This window comes from Prionailurus viverrinus, chromosome D2, assembly GCF_022837055.1.
Source record: "Prionailurus viverrinus isolate Anna chromosome D2, UM_Priviv_1.0, whole genome shotgun sequence".
NCBI lineage: Eukaryota > Metazoa > Chordata > Mammalia > Carnivora > Felidae > Prionailurus > Prionailurus viverrinus.
The window spans coordinates 22,445,883-22,461,438 of NC_062571.1; the positions used below are offsets into that span (position 1 = coordinate 22,445,883).

At 38.8% G+C, this 15,556-nt stretch overlaps 1 protein-coding gene across 5 annotated transcripts in view; it reads right to left on the reverse strand.

The window, feature by feature from the left end:
* ANK3 (ankyrin 3) overlaps positions 1–15,556 on the reverse strand; it is a 332,342-nt gene that overhangs the window by 119,279 nt on the left and 197,507 nt on the right. For 3 of the 5 annotated variants that reach the window (XM_047825332.1, XM_047825334.1, XM_047825331.1), the window contains exons 19-23: positions 10,383–10,481; positions 10,195–10,293; positions 9,561–9,656; positions 5,196–5,268; positions 4,972–5,034 (exon numbers count right to left, since the gene is read on the reverse strand). In XM_047825332.1, the coding sequence (XP_047681288.1) occupies positions 4,972–5,034; positions 5,196–5,268; positions 9,561–9,656; positions 10,195–10,293; positions 10,383–10,481 (430 nt within the window). The remainder of the gene's footprint in view (positions 1–4,971; positions 5,035–5,195; positions 5,269–9,560; positions 9,657–10,194; positions 10,294–10,382; positions 10,482–15,556) is intronic. The other 2 variants (XM_047825329.1, XM_047825328.1) reach the window with 1 other exon arrangement.

Below are 15,556 nucleotides of genomic sequence, written 5' to 3' on the forward strand. Positions count from 1 at the left end.
CCTCCCCCTCTCATGGTAATCACTTTATAACATTCTTTCCCTTCCTTTTTTTTTAATAGCCTCACTAATTTTATAATCCTAGTTTACTGTTACCTGGCTTTGATTAATTCTGTTGTCTCTGCATAATGTACAACCCAGCAACTACAGTCATAGGTCTATACCTTACAGAAATATATGCAGACGTGTACCTGGGGACAGATACAAACTGGAAACAACCCGCATTCCCATTTCCAAGTGGAATGGATAACTTACCTATGGTACAGGCACACAGTGGAATATTATATAGAAATACAAACAAGTGAACGATGATAATATGCAGCCACGTGAATGAATTTTAAAAACGTAACTATAAGTTTTGGAGTGTAGTTTTATTTTTTAATGTTTACTTATTTTTGAGAGAGAGACAGAGTACAAGCAGAGGAAGGGCAGAGAGCGAGGGAGACACAGAATCTGAAGCAGGCTCCAGGGTCTGAGCTGTCAGTGCAGAGCCTAAAGCAGGGCTCAAACTCACGAACTGCAAGATCATGACCTGAGCTAAAGTCGGACGCTCAACTGACTGAGCCATCTAGGCACCCCAAACTTTGGAGTGTTTTAAGCTGGGGAATGGAATGATATGATGCAATTTATATTTTTTAAAAGATTGCTGAGTATTCTGTGCAGAAAGCTAAGTCTGTGGGGAAACATGTGGACCTGTGTACAGAGATTCCTACAGTAGTCCACAGGAGAATGGAGTATGTGGGATTGGATGAGGGTGGTGGCAGTGGGGAGGCAGAGAAGAGGGACGTGAGATGGGTTCTGGAAAACTGATAGGACTTGCCGAGGGACCCGGCAAGAGAGATTTTGCAGCCCTAGCAAAATTGTAAGTAGCTAAGAATTAAACAAAAATTAAAATTAAACAATTTTTTCCAGTCCTACCCAGTTATCTCCCAAACCTGTTCAGTAGAGTTCTATTTCACAGAGCTGCCTTTGGTTTACTTTCCATGGTTTAATTGCATTTCTCATTATGTCCCATCTATGGCTCTTTAACTCTGTTACTATTACCCAACTCACTAGAACTCTGCAAGCTAAAACAACATTTTATACATTATTTAAAAATTTATAAAATATACTTTATAGGAATTTACAATTTAAAGTCAGCACTGAACCAAAGCCAACTCTAAAATCTCTTGGGCGGGGGGACCCAAAAGAGAAGACAGATTGAAACTAATCTCAATTTTCTTCTTTCTTTTCTTTTCTTGCTTCTTTCTTCTTTCTTTTCTTACTTTCTCTCTCTTTTCTTTCTCTTTCTTCCCTCCCTCCCTCTTCTCTCTCCTTCTTTCATCTTTGCTTTTCTTTCTTTTAAATTATAAACTGAGTTACAAAACATAAGAATGTAACTGGCACCAGAACCAGCATTAATTTTGCATGTATATTAATTGTACATGCATGTAACGTATTTTCTGGGAAAGAAGATAGTGGGGCACTAAGATATTTGTGGATCAGTCTGACCATCTAGGAGCTCTGCCTGGGTAATGTGTGAGTTAGAGAAGGCTGCTTTATCGCCTTTCCTTCTATTGCTCTGCTTTGCTGATACTTCAGCCTTTATTCTACTCTGTGACTTGGCTCCATTGTTCCCCTATATCATTAACTGACAACATTGTCTAGATTTGTTTTCTTGGTTTTTTTAGTGTGTGAAATTAATGCACACATTCTTTTACCTATACTAATTTTGCATAGTGGACAAAAGAGAGAGGGGACAGAGAAGGAGAAAGCAAAGAAGAAAAAGAAGGAGAAGGGCTAGAAAGACTACTGTTGACACTATTCCCTTAATATTTACCAATTTTTAGAATACAGGATTAAAATTATATTTTTCCATATTGCAAACTCATTCTCTTTTTCTTTCTTGAGAAACACTGGCAGTGTATATCGCTTTTCATTTTTATTTGCTTCTAAAACCTGCTGATATCCTCAGTAACATAGGATACCAGTGTGATGATCTCTTACTGGTTTTTAGAGAAAGATATTCACAACACCTTGTGGTGACATGGACATAAACATTTGCCACAGTCTGTACGGCAACTCAGAATCCACCTCAAGTAGCAAAGCAGTGGCAAGACTATATGGTAAATGAGTCAGAAGTAAAAGCTATCATTAAAGTTGTAGGGGTCCTTTTAGAATTAAAATTTCAAAGGGATTTGTTTTGGGATTTGGAATAATACAGAAACACTAGTTTGTTTAGCACAGAACCATGTAAATACATGATAAGGCAGATATGGCTTATCGGGACTCACATAAGCAAAATTTAGGAATATCAGCTGATAGTAATGTTAACAGGAGTCAAATTAAGTGGGTATTATAACCTCAAAAACATCTTGATTTTTTTTAATGTTCATTCATTTTTGAGAGAGAGAGAGACAGAGACAGAGACAGAGCTCAAGCAGGGGAGGGGCAGAGAGAGAGGGAGACACAGAATCCAAAACAGGCTCTAGGCTCTGAGCTGTCAGCACAGAGCCCCACGCAGGGCTTGAACTTACAAACCATGAGATCATGACCTGAGCCAAAGTCAGATTCTTAATTGACTGAGCCACCCAGGTGCCCCAACCTCGAAAACATCTTAATCTTCAATAAGATTTTTAGTATCATCCATGGACAAAGCAATAGCCCTGCATTACTCTGCTTTGATCAGACTGTACCCGGAATGCTGTGTTCCATTCTGGTCACCTCAATTTGAGATGGAAATTGACACACTGAAATGTGCATAGGTGACTGGCCATGATGATGAGGGAGCAGAGGAAAGGGAGGTATTAGAGAAAAATAGAGTAAGAGGAAATAGGGAACATATTTTTTAAATATCGCAAGGATTGTCACATAGAAGAGGCAGATTTTGTTTTAAATAGTGCCAAATATATCAGAGCCTGAATCAATGAGTAGAAGCCTGAATCAATGAGAAGGACACTCAGTAAAATGAAGAATTTTTATACTCAGACTTTAAAAATGGAACAAGCAGTCTGGGAATTAGGGAATTTCTGTCATTGAGGCATCTGGGCAAAAGATCTCCCCGAGAGGATTTCATAGAGATGACCCCAACATAGAAGGTTATTGTTCAGATCAAGTGACCTTTTAGGAACCCCTTCCACCATCAAATTCTACAATATTATGAAATCAAAAGCCATCTGATTCTCACAGCCCATGACCCACCCATAAAGCAAGGGCCAAAAAGTTTAAAGATGATTAAAATGAGAATTAAAATTTGTTTATTAATTTCAAAATCTCAAGCTGAGATAAATCTATAAGAAATCATTGTCATTTCTAGTTAAATGGCTAGATGAATTCTCTTCAAATGAAAAGATTCAAAATTTCTCCCTTTTTGGAAATTATTTGGTTATTCACATATATAAAGTGTTATTTCTTCCATTCAAACTTGGCCTCTCGTCAATGCAAATATTGAGATATTTTGTCAAAGCTAGCAAATTTTTAGGTCTGTGATTGTCATATTTCATGAAAGCTCATTTGAAAATGTACTTCTGACATGTTTTATGTGCGTACACATCCATGTGAGAACATCACTTTCCTTCTATCTTTTGCACATAAGAAATTACTCCTAAAATGTTACATAAGAAGGCACTGAAATATAACATGACAGCAAGGCATAATATTCTTGAAGTCCTAAAGCTGATACAAATATTCAATTGGCGATAGAACAGTGGTAAACATATAGCTTATGGCTCAGACAAAAGGAAAGAAAAATGAGGAAAAGCCCTTAACATTTATCAACACGACATTTACAAACAATGAGACGGGTCCTTCCAGGTTCCTGAATGACCACCAGGGCATTAGCTTTTCGAGGCACGCAGTGCCCCGGCCACAGTGCACTTACAGTAGGCAGTCATAGGATGCCAGAAACGTTGAAGTGACTTTGGATTATGTAGGCTTTCCACTGTTTAGATTTTCAGTTACATTTGTGCAATTCAAAGTTGAAACCAATAATTAAAATAGGGAAAATTACCTAAACGCAGAGAAAGACTAACAGCATTGAGTCCGCTCTATGAGAAAAATACACAAGAGATGGCAAATACAGGGAGCAAGAAGATAGATGTAGTTTGGGAGAGTCAAATGGTGTAAGAAAAAAAAACATAAATATAAATTCTACTATAAGGACACATTTCATTATTCCAGTAAAACTCTCAAATTTGCCATCTTTAGAATATTTATGCTCTGTAAAAGTACTACCTTTCCAATGTAACTTTTAAAGATATCATTAATCGATATATCTACATGTCATGAGCTAGTCACATGTATCGATTTTTAAATAAGGCAGAAAACAAGTAGTTTATTTTAAGTAAATGAAGTATGACTACCAGCATTTATATATTGATATATTGCATATATCATTGCAATATATCATATTCATATATCATATATCATATTCATATTCATATATTGCATATATAATTGCATATATCAGCATATATATATTGATTTTCATTAAAGAAATGAAATCAATATTGAAAATTTATATTTTGAAAGCAGTTTTGTTCAGGTTGAGTTTTCATTATTAGTTCAAGTTCAAAAGCTGCTTTTACTATGAAGCTTAGAGTAAACCTTAAAAATGGGCATTTAATTCCTTACCTATAAGATACCTTCTCTCACTTATTTTAAAAAATATTTCATGCATAAACATTAGTCAGATTTTTCTCTTCTAGATTTTCAAATGTAAACAATAAAAATCAAGTTTCTGCTCAATAGAAACAAAAAGAAAGAAAGTAATTCATATAGTGACATTTGTATTTTCAAGTTGGAAAATGGGTTCAAGCAGAGGGGCTTCAAAGAAACGACACTAATTCCAAATGCACATCTTTTAAATGATATGTAAGTTAATAATTGTAAGTTAAGTGAAAAGTTAGTAACTCAAGGAAGTGTTACATTTCAAAGATAGGAAATGGAAGATAAAGCTGGTAGTTAAATTTCATCACAGTAAAAAGTTACAAATACCTTCTTCAACATCTGAGATATATTCGCCATCACTGAGCATTTCAGGGGCGTTGGCTTTACGAACTGCACGATTTAAGTGAACAGTGTAAGTGTGTGAAAAATGCATACTTTTTATACGACAACAAAAAACATGAACATTTCTAAAAACATTTTTGCAATAAACGTTCTTCAGGAAACAAATATGAAGTCACACTTAATTACAAACATAAAGGTGGGTTTCGTACCTTCATCATCAGACATATCAAGAACTTCATTCATCGTTTCTGGAACATTCATTTTGTGCTTCTCTATGATAGTCTAGTAACAACAACAAAAAAGCAGTACTTTAGTGTAAGCAGACTGAACATTTTAATGACACTATTTCTTTCTAAATTAATCAGTTGATTTATTACAGGACTTATGTGCTGAATATCTTGAAGCTCCCACATATAAAACGACATCAAAACTGCCCCTTAGCATTAAGGTCCTCACCATAGATACACTGATAAGAACAAATACAAGGTGAACAAATTCTAGTGGCAAAGCAAACCGGCTTAAAAGATTTAGGTCCATAATAAGGCTGTTCAAAGGAAAAGAGAAGGGAGATATTGCCTCTCCTTGTCCATTGTTACACTTTTTCATGGTCTCATGAACCTGCCACCTCATTCCACTAAAAGTCTTGGCTGAAGATAAGCCAAATGAACAGCAAGCATTGTGTCTTTATTCCTGTGCCATGCCAGCCATTGATTTTTGTCTTGGCCTTCTCTATGTACATTTTGATTCCTAGCTTAAATACAAAACATCAAGATTGTATAAATTATATAATTTGTGCAACTATGCCTTGCAGAAAATATTTTAGAGGTAATGCATTTGAAGATCATTTTAACCCCTACACAATTTTAAAGAACTGTAGATTACAGAGCAAAGGTCTTAGTGAATCTTTTACTTGCTCTTTGATGACTTTTTACCTATATAGACTATGTCCATCCAAAGACACCAACAACATAACTTGTTAAAAAATATTAGTGACTTAATGTTTTAGTTGTAAAACAAGTCCTCTTTTTATCCTGAGCATAGGAAAGGCTAATGGAACAAGGGAAGATACTTAAATAAGGCAACTGGAAAAAAAGCTAGGTTGTTAAAACTATGGTACATTTGTCACAATTACTGAACCAATACTCACATATTACTATTAATTAAACTCTATATTTTATTCAGATTTCCTTAGGTTTTACTAAATGTCCCTTTTCTGTTCTAGGACCCATCAGGATACCACATTATCTTTAGTTGGCAGGCCTCCTTAGGCTCCTTTGGCTGTGACAGTGTCTCAGACTTTCCTGGCTTTTAATGACCTTCACCGTTTATGAGTGAGCTGGTCAGGTATTTTGTAGAATGTCCCCCAATTGGGATTTGTCTCATGTTTTTATCATGACTGGACTGGGTCACATGTTTTGGGGAGGAAGACCACAGAGGTAAAGTGCCAATATACTATCAACATGATTTACCAGCGTTGGTATTAGGCTTGGTCACCTGGCTGAGACAGTGCTTGTTAGGTTTCTCCATTGTAAAGTTACTCTGTTCTCCAACCCCTTCCACAGACTGTCTTCACTGGAGGGAAAACACTATACCCAGCCCACACTTAAGCAGTAGAGAATTCTGTTCTCCACCTCCTTGCGGGTATTTTCATAAATTGTTTGACTTTTTTTCCCTGATTTGTCTCTTCTTCCCTACTTATTCATTTATCTATATCATATGGACTCATGGATATTTACTTTATACTGTGCACTATACTCCAAGTCTCTCTGTGTGTCTGTCAGTCTGTCTCTCTCTCTTTCTGTCTATCTTACATTGTTCCAGCTTTGGCCATTGGGAACTCTTTCAGTTGATTCCTGTGTCCCTGTGACATAGCCTCGTCATTGTGAGTGTGTGTGTTTATTTGCTTATTTGTGGAAGCAGACACTTCCTTACTTTTTGGCACTACAAGACGTTCATCTTGTGTATTTCCTTCTCCAGATCTGGATTCAGTCATTTCCCAAGGAAGCCCTGATTCCCTTTACTATAGAACAGTATTAGAAACCAGTATCTGAGAGACATGCTCTGTTCTTTGCTAATGAGGGAAACTGAATATTTTAAACAATGCAATTTAAATGCTTAATTCATCTTTTGAGTGTCAGCTTCTAGCTACTCAGTTTTCTACTCTGCCAGGACTGTAATGTCATTAACTGAAGCATCTTTCTTAGAATTGCCACATCATATGTTATACTCATGGGGAAGATGAATCTTCTCTTAAAGCGTTTTGAAAAAAGAGACATCTGTTTATGGAGCCAATGGCTGCTGGGGCCCCAGCAACTGGCTGTGCAAAGACCACCAGCAGTGCAGGCCACCCTGTGAGCTTGAGATCACAGACTCCACCCTGAGCTGTGTCAGTCCTCATCTGTGCCAGGTTACATGTATCTGCTAAGGCAGAGTTGACAAGGTTGTGTCTTAGCTTGAGATAAAGTCTCAAATACCACAATGATGGACTAAGTCTTAGGGACAATGGACTCTTTCCTAACCTACGGGACCACTTCATTTGGTGGAAGCCTCATTCACTTCATTAGGCAAACTGGACCTTTCCTGTCAGCACAAGTCCCGTCTTCTCTCTCTTGAAGAAATTACCAGTCAACTCAGCTGATGACACTGAAGGCTATGGCCTGACTCCCATACGTTTCTGTCTTTCACTAGAAACCAGAGCCTTGAAACACTTCTCTTTCAGTAGATATCCCGAGGCTATCACTTTACTTTCTCCGTCTTTAACTTTATTTTCTCCTCAAGGTTTTTTTTTCTTTTTTTTTTTTAAGATTTTATTTTTAAGTAATCTCTACACCCAACACGGGGCTCGAACCCACAACCTCAAGATCAAGAGTTACATGCTCTACCGACTGAGACAGCCAGACGCCCCTTCTCAAGCTGTTTTTGATATTAAAGAAACATTCTGAACTTTCCTGATGGGTGAGAAAGTTTTTTACATTTGATAAATAAGATTTATATTTTGAAAAAAATTTTTTAATGTTTATTTATTTTTGAGAGAGAGACAGAATGCGAGTGGGTCAGGGGCAGAGAAAGAGGGAGACACAGAATCTGAAGCAGGCTCAGGCTCCGAGCTGTCAGCACAGAGCCAGACGCAGGGCTCGAACTCATGAGCCATGAGATCATGACCTGAGCCAAAGTCGTACAGTCAATCGACTGAGCCATCCTGGTGCCCCAAGATTTATATTTTGAACTATTATACAAGTTTCAATTTTCCAACACTGGAAAAGAAGTTCTATATATTTATTACAGTGACTTCAAATCTTTTATAGCATTGTGACACTTGACCATTGTTTTACCTTGTCCTTCTCCCTCTTGTTTCATACCCTACAGAGAGCTAGATGGAATATTTTTAAGATTAAGGTTAATAAACATTATTTGTTTAAACTCGTTTCCCAAGAATTTAATACCAGATTTTAAGATCATGAAATACTCAAGAGGTACATAAAAGCAATACAGGGTAATTTATCTGCATAAAAACTGTATCTTGAAGCTAGAAATGTGCCCTGGTTGATAACCACTGCTCTAGTCCATTGAAGCTACTGCATTCTCTTTGGCAAATAGCATACTTTCTCTCTTGTGATCAGCAGGCTTATTGTTTTAGTTTGTAAACCCTGTATATAACTCAGCCAGCGGGTTGCTGCAGAGAACCTCAACCTGTGTTCTTTTGCGTGAAGCACTGTGTACACAAACTGTTTGCAGATGCTAACTATGCCTTTCTTCACATCGGAAGGTGGTGGATGAGACAAGGAGGCAGAGTCGATAATTCCCAGTGTTCCAGAGTCCTAAATTTACGTTGTACAGAGCCAATCTCAGGCATGTGTGTTGAGTCATGGAGTCAGGAATAACTGCAATAAGCCTGTGATAATGGCGCAATATCAGCTCTTGATTCCAAAGTTACCAAATCCTGATGCAGTTCAAAGGCTCCAGATGGTGTTAATAAGAAATGACTTAACCTAGACGCTGCAGCTTGTAAAAATGTATCTGACGCAATAAGGCTCCCTGGTAAAGATTTATTTATAATTTTAATAAAACATCCTATTGTTTTTCCTACAAAAATGCCAATAGCTGACTGGAAGAGTGGTGAGGGTGGTGATAAAAATCCATTTCGATCCTCTCCCTAATGTTTTAGTTTTGCAACAACGTAAAAACTGTTTTCACAATGATAGCAACGTATCCATTATCATTTGTGAGTCACAACATCGTAAAGAACCAACTTATCTTCAACTTTCCTACACTGCCAAAGAAGAATGTGAAAATATTTCTGCCTTCACTTCATTAAAACTATTTTTACAGCAAAACAAATAAATACATACATTTAGCTTTACGTGGAATGAAAAACTCCATACTTCCCATTGCAAATTTTAAAAAGGTATTTTTAGTATTTAGTTTCTCAATATCAGAAATGAGAGAGACAGCATTTGGAAACATGGCGCTTAGTCTGTGAAGAGGGGAAAGTAGGTTCATCTCCCAAAAGTCCCAGAAAATCTACAGCCTGAGAGCTGGCTACGAGGGGACAAGGGCCAGCATCTGCTACTTACAGTTGTGGTCATGGTTTCCTCAGTCACTACTTTCAGGGTGTCGACCACTGAGATGTAGCCCAGCCTCCGGGCAATGGCGAGGGCAGTGTTCCCATTCTGGCCAGAGGGAAATGAGGACAAGGAATTAACAAGTCATTCCCCGTGTCTTAGTGTCTGTGTGCTCCCACATGTTTCGCCCATACTAAACAGAAGGCGAGTGTCTCATTGGCCCCACCCACTGTCATACACAAAACACTATTTCATTAGACACATACCTTGCACAAAACCCACCTAACCTGTTCCCACTCACGCAGCAGAGACTCGGCTTCTACACACAGAACCCAAGAGGCTTATTAACGTTCTAAATCATCAAAGAAACAAACGTTTTTCATTTTATATATGTATTTCCTACTAGTTGGCAATGGATTTGTAGTTTCTAAGTATGAAACATCTAATTACATCTTTCTCTCTCTGGACAGCTCACAATATAGCTATTGTCTCTGCCCTGCATTCCACTGAATGCTCTGTTTATACCTATCAATGAAAGTAAAACAGCAACATTGGTGCCCGATAAAAAATGTAAGAAGATTCCAGTATCCAGGTTCATCTCCTCCCTCCTCCCTTAGCCTCCCTCTTCCCTTCCCTTCCCCCTTACCACAGTGAGTTCATTGGGGGAAGCGTTGTTCTGAAGCAAGACATTTATTATATGTGTGTGTCCCTGCTGAGCTGCTTGATGTAACGGCGTATACCCATTCTGCAGAAGGAAGGTGGAAAAAAGGACATTTACTTCCTTGGACACAAAAATCAATGACTTTGGTGGATACAAAGGAGAAAAGAGTTTACCTTTGTTTTGGCATTAACTTTTGCAGAATGCTGGAGCAGGAAGTTAACAATCTTGATGTTTCCATAGTGGCAGCCCACATGGAGAGGTGTGTATCCCATCTGTAGTTATATTTTTTAGAAAAGAAACCTCATAAGTGTACTTTTAGTAACAGCTACCCTAAATAGAAGCAAAAGTATTATTTAACCTGTCTTTTTGAGATGGCAAAAAATAAGTGTTTTCCCCATATGTGTGTGTGTGTGTGTGTGTGTGTGTGTGTGTGAGAGAGAGAGAGAGAGAGAGAGAGAGTGTGTGTGTGGGGGGGTACTAAAAAATAGTACCATGTCACATGTAAGTAGTTAGGAACTTCCCAAAGGACTCTCTCTTGCATCAACTCATTTTATTCTCGCACCAACTTTTCAAGATAGGGAGTAAACATGGCACAGCTGGCAGTCTGGACAGAGTGATGGTGTGGCTTCTGGGGGAGGGTTAGGGAGAGTGTTCTGCAGACAGATGTGGACTAGGATTTACAGAACACTCTATTTCTCTCTTTTTTTTAAATATATGAAATTTATTGTCAAATTGGTTTCCATACAACACCCAGTGCTCATCCCAACAGGTGCCCTCCTCAATACCCATCACCCACCCTCCCCTCCCTCCCACCCCCCATCAGCCCTCAGTTTGTTCTCAGTTTTTAAGAGTCTCTTATGCTTTGGCTCTCTCTCCCACTCTAACCTCTTTTTTTTTTCCTTCCCCTCCCCCATGGGTTCCTGTTAAGTTTCTCAGGATCCACATAAGATGAACACTCTATTCTCTAAAAGCATAAAACTGAGGTAGAAAAAAACACAAAGTGGCTTAATGATAATGCCAGGCAGTGGATGAGCATCAGAACGCATGACAGAGGTGGGAAGCACAGAACCACTAAAGCCGAAGAGGCTGGTCTTCAGGAGGTCTGGGACACATGAACTTGATCCGGGTGTATATGCTGTAGCTAAAGGCTGCTGCCCAACTAGCTAGAGTCCCATAATTTGAAAACAACTGATTTAGACAAAGCAGTAAGTTGCTTCCCAAATTAACAGACAAAGCAGTAAGTTGTTTCCCAAATTAATATCCTCTGACCGCTGAAGGACATAAGTCCTATCTATTAAAAAATATATTTTTACACATATATATGATTATATATGTATCATATATATGTGTGTATAACTATGTGTTTAAAATAAGGATATCCAGATACTCTTCTAGATGGCCACATTGCAAGAGACACCACCATGTCATTTCAGTGCCCACAATCAATCTCTGTTTATGAGGACACTGGCAGCACCAGATCACCACAAGGAAGAGCATAGAGTTTTAAAACCATTTCTCAGTATGCACGGGGGCGGGGGGGGGGCAGGGGAACATGGGGGTCCATGGTTTCAAGGATCTGTATCTCATGTGCGATGCACTATTGTATCTTTATGGTGACTCCATGATACAGACTGAATGTCTGTGTCCCCCCAAATTCATATGCTGAAACCCCAACCCCCAGGTGATGGCATTTGGAGATGTGGCCTTTGGGAGGTACTTAGGTCACAGGTAATTAGGTGGAGTCCTCATGAATGGGATTAGTGCCCTTATAGGAAGAGGCAGGAGAGAGCTCGCCTCTTCTCTCTGCCCTCTGCCATGTGAAGATTACAACAAGAAGGTATGAGATAGCCATCTGCAAACCAGCAAGAGGTCCCTTACCACACAAGGGATCTGCTGGCACTTTGATCTTGGACTTCCCAACTTTCAGAACTGTGAGAAATGGAAGTTTGTCCACTCTATGGTATTCTCGTTATAGCGGCCCCATCTGATGAAGACATGTTACAAATGGGTATATTTGAATTTGAAAAGGGAATGGCTAGGCCATAGCTGATTGTGGAAGGTGAAGACATCTCACCAGGGACGTGATGCCCTAAAGAGCTTACTCTGGTCACATTCTGTTCCACAAACGGAGCTGTCAGTGCTCGCACACTGCCTGGACTCCCACTGATAAAGCTCAGCATAACCACTTGTATGGGAGTCATATGGAAACCCCAAAGCTGCTCCATGCATGATGAAGAAGATCCTGTTTTGGTGACCAGAACTGACTTGCCTACTTTACAGGCACCTTTCTCTTTCTTTCTTTCTTTTCTCTTTCTTTCCTTTGTCTTTCTTTCCTTTGTCTGTCTTTCTTTCTTTCTTTCTTTCTTTCTTTCTTTCTTTCTTTCTTGTTTATTTATTTTTGAGAGAGAGAGAGAGAGAGAGAGAAAGACAGAAAATCCCAAGCAGGCTCCGTGCTGTCAGCACAGAGCCTGATGTGGGGCTTGAACTCACAAACTGTGAGATCATGACCTGAACCGAAATCAAGAGTCAGATGCTTAACTGACTGAGCCATCCAGGCACCCTGCAGACTTCTTTCTTGATGCTGAGGAGCTCGGGATACTGCATTAGAAATCAGAATGGTGCTTAGTGTAGGAGGCATGGAAATAATTTTCTCTAATCAGTTCTCAGTACAATTAGCTTAACTGAAGTAACATTACTCCCAACTTTAGTGGTAGAGGATTAATTCCAAGCTAAAAAAAATATAGAAAATATTTTTAAAATCTAAATATTAAGAAACTTTTCATGTTTTGAGTCAATGTGCCTAAGCAATAATGCAGCAGTTTCCAATGGCTATTGTACTACATCTATTAATTAGATTTTTTAAAGAAATTGAATCATTTTAAGTATTGTATTTATTTATTTATTTTGAGAGAGAGGGAGAGAGGGAGAAGGAGAAGGGGAGGGGGAGAGAGAGAGAGAGAGAGAGCGTGAGCATGAGCAGGGGAGGGGCAGAGAGAGGGAGGGAGAGGCGTGAGGCTCAATCTCATGAACGGTGAGATCATGACCTGAGCCAAAATCGAGAGTTGGATGCTTAGCTTACTGAGCCACCTAGGAGCCCTGATTTTAAGTATTTTAATGTACAATTTCTACTCACCGTCATAGCTTCTCATCTCATTCCTAGTAAAACCCTAAGTCATTGTGATGGGCTATTAGGGCCTGTCTGATCTGGTCCCTCCTCTACATCACCTGTGCATTAAATCTCTGAGCTCATTCCTCCCAATCTCTTCCCTGTTTGTTATACTCTAAGACACTGGTATTCTCAGTGCTCCACAAGCATTTAAGTATTTTATTAAAAATACATGTGCATCGTCAAGAAGATTTATTTTGCATTTAGAGAAACCAAATTGGGGCTTTTCCATTCATTGAGAGTCATAAAATGCCCACATTAAATGGTACCTTGCATAAATATGCTCAGAGGGATGTGATTTGAGAAATTCTTTCCAACTGGCAGGAATCAATTTTGGAAAGACCGACTATTCCGTCTGGAATAGCTAAGAAATAATCACAGTTCAGCTAACTGAGCAGTCTCTGCCTCTTTTTCCACTGTTGCCTACTTATACCATCATTATAAGTGGGAGTTAAGCCTTCTCCTTTAGGCAATACCAAGAGGTTGCATTTGTATATGAAGAGCAAACAGGTGCAGATGGAGAGTCTGGCGTTTTTGATCCATGGTGCCGTAGCACCTTCTTTTACTGAGTTAGGTGCATCTGCTCAAACGGGGTTTGGGAGAGAGGAGTAAGAAAGCCACACTTCACTCCCAACCTCCTAAAATCTGTGGTTCTCTATCTACGAGTCCATCCTTAGCCTTCCTTACTCTTGGCATAGTCTTCCTCAGTGAACACACCCATTCACAGCTATGACTACTCCTTGATTTTATTTCAGGTAGAATTTTTTTTTCAATTTTTATGTGTTGATTATTGTATGTGTATGAAAGACTATCGTCACATGTTATACTAAGGAGTACTTGATAATATGGCAGATGAAGACCCATGGAAGACTGTAAGATATCTTCACAAAGAGCTTTTTTAAAACATCATTGATCCCAGGATTTGTTCTTTGATTTCCACCACATTGTTTCTCAGTGAGAGACAGAGAGAGAGAGAAAGAGAGAGAGAGCGAGCACAGGGGAGAGGGACCGAAGGAGAGAAAGAGAGAATCCTAAGCAGGTTCTACACTTAACACAGAGCCTGATGCGGAGCTTGATCCCATGACCCTGGGATCATGACCTGAGCCGAAATCAAGAGTTGGACACTCAACTGACTGAGCCATCCAGGCACCCCAATACTTCTTTAAGTATTTCTTAGATTTCTCCCTTGTTCATCAATTTCCCATCTGCCCCTAAGCAGATGTCTTCTTTATTCTCCATCTAGACCTTAGTAACAGCCTTCAAATGCCCCTCCTCCAAACTCCTTTGACCTACTTAGTTTTTGCACTATCTCTTAGGCTCTTTCTAAACCCGATGTCTGATCTTACCACTCTTCTGTTTAAAACCTTCCATGGCTTCCCAGTGCAAACAGGATAAAAAGCTGAACTTACTTTGCCTGGCACATTAAGGCCCTCTGAAATCTTTGAAAATATTTTTTTTATTATTTAAAACTTAATTTTATTATTTATTATTTTTGACAGAAAAATAGAGAGAGAGTGTGTGTGTATGTGAGAGAGGGAGAGAGAGAGAGAGCATGAACTGGGGAGGGGCAGAGAGAGAGACACAGAATCTGAAGCAGGCTTTAGGCTCTGCATTGTCAGCACAGAGCCTGACACAGGGCTTAAACTCACAAACCACAAGATCATGACCTGAGCCAAAGTCACATGCTTAACCAACTGAGCCACCCAGGCCCTCTGAAATCTTAATCTTCTAGCAGTATCTTGGGACATGCCCCAAATTTTTTCTCATGTTTCTGTGGTACTGAACCAGTTATAGCTCCCTCCTACATTCCCAACCTTTGTGGGGAAGAATTCAGTTAATTCCAATAGTTCTATAATTACTAATTTATATATGGGGTCAAATTAAGGCTTTGTACCAATTACCTATGTGACCTTGTATAAGTAATTACTTGTCTGTACCTCAGTTTCCTCTGAAGGACAGGGATACTAATTTCACCCACCTCCTAGGGTAGTTGTATGGATTAAACTAATTAATAAAGGAAAGAAATTAATACCTGACACAGAGAAGGTGGGTAATACATTTTATTATATTATTATATATAATTATACATTGTTATATTATATTATTACTATATTATTTTATTATTATTTTTATTATCATATGTCTTCTTTTCTAGACTATAAAGAGATCAAGGAATATATC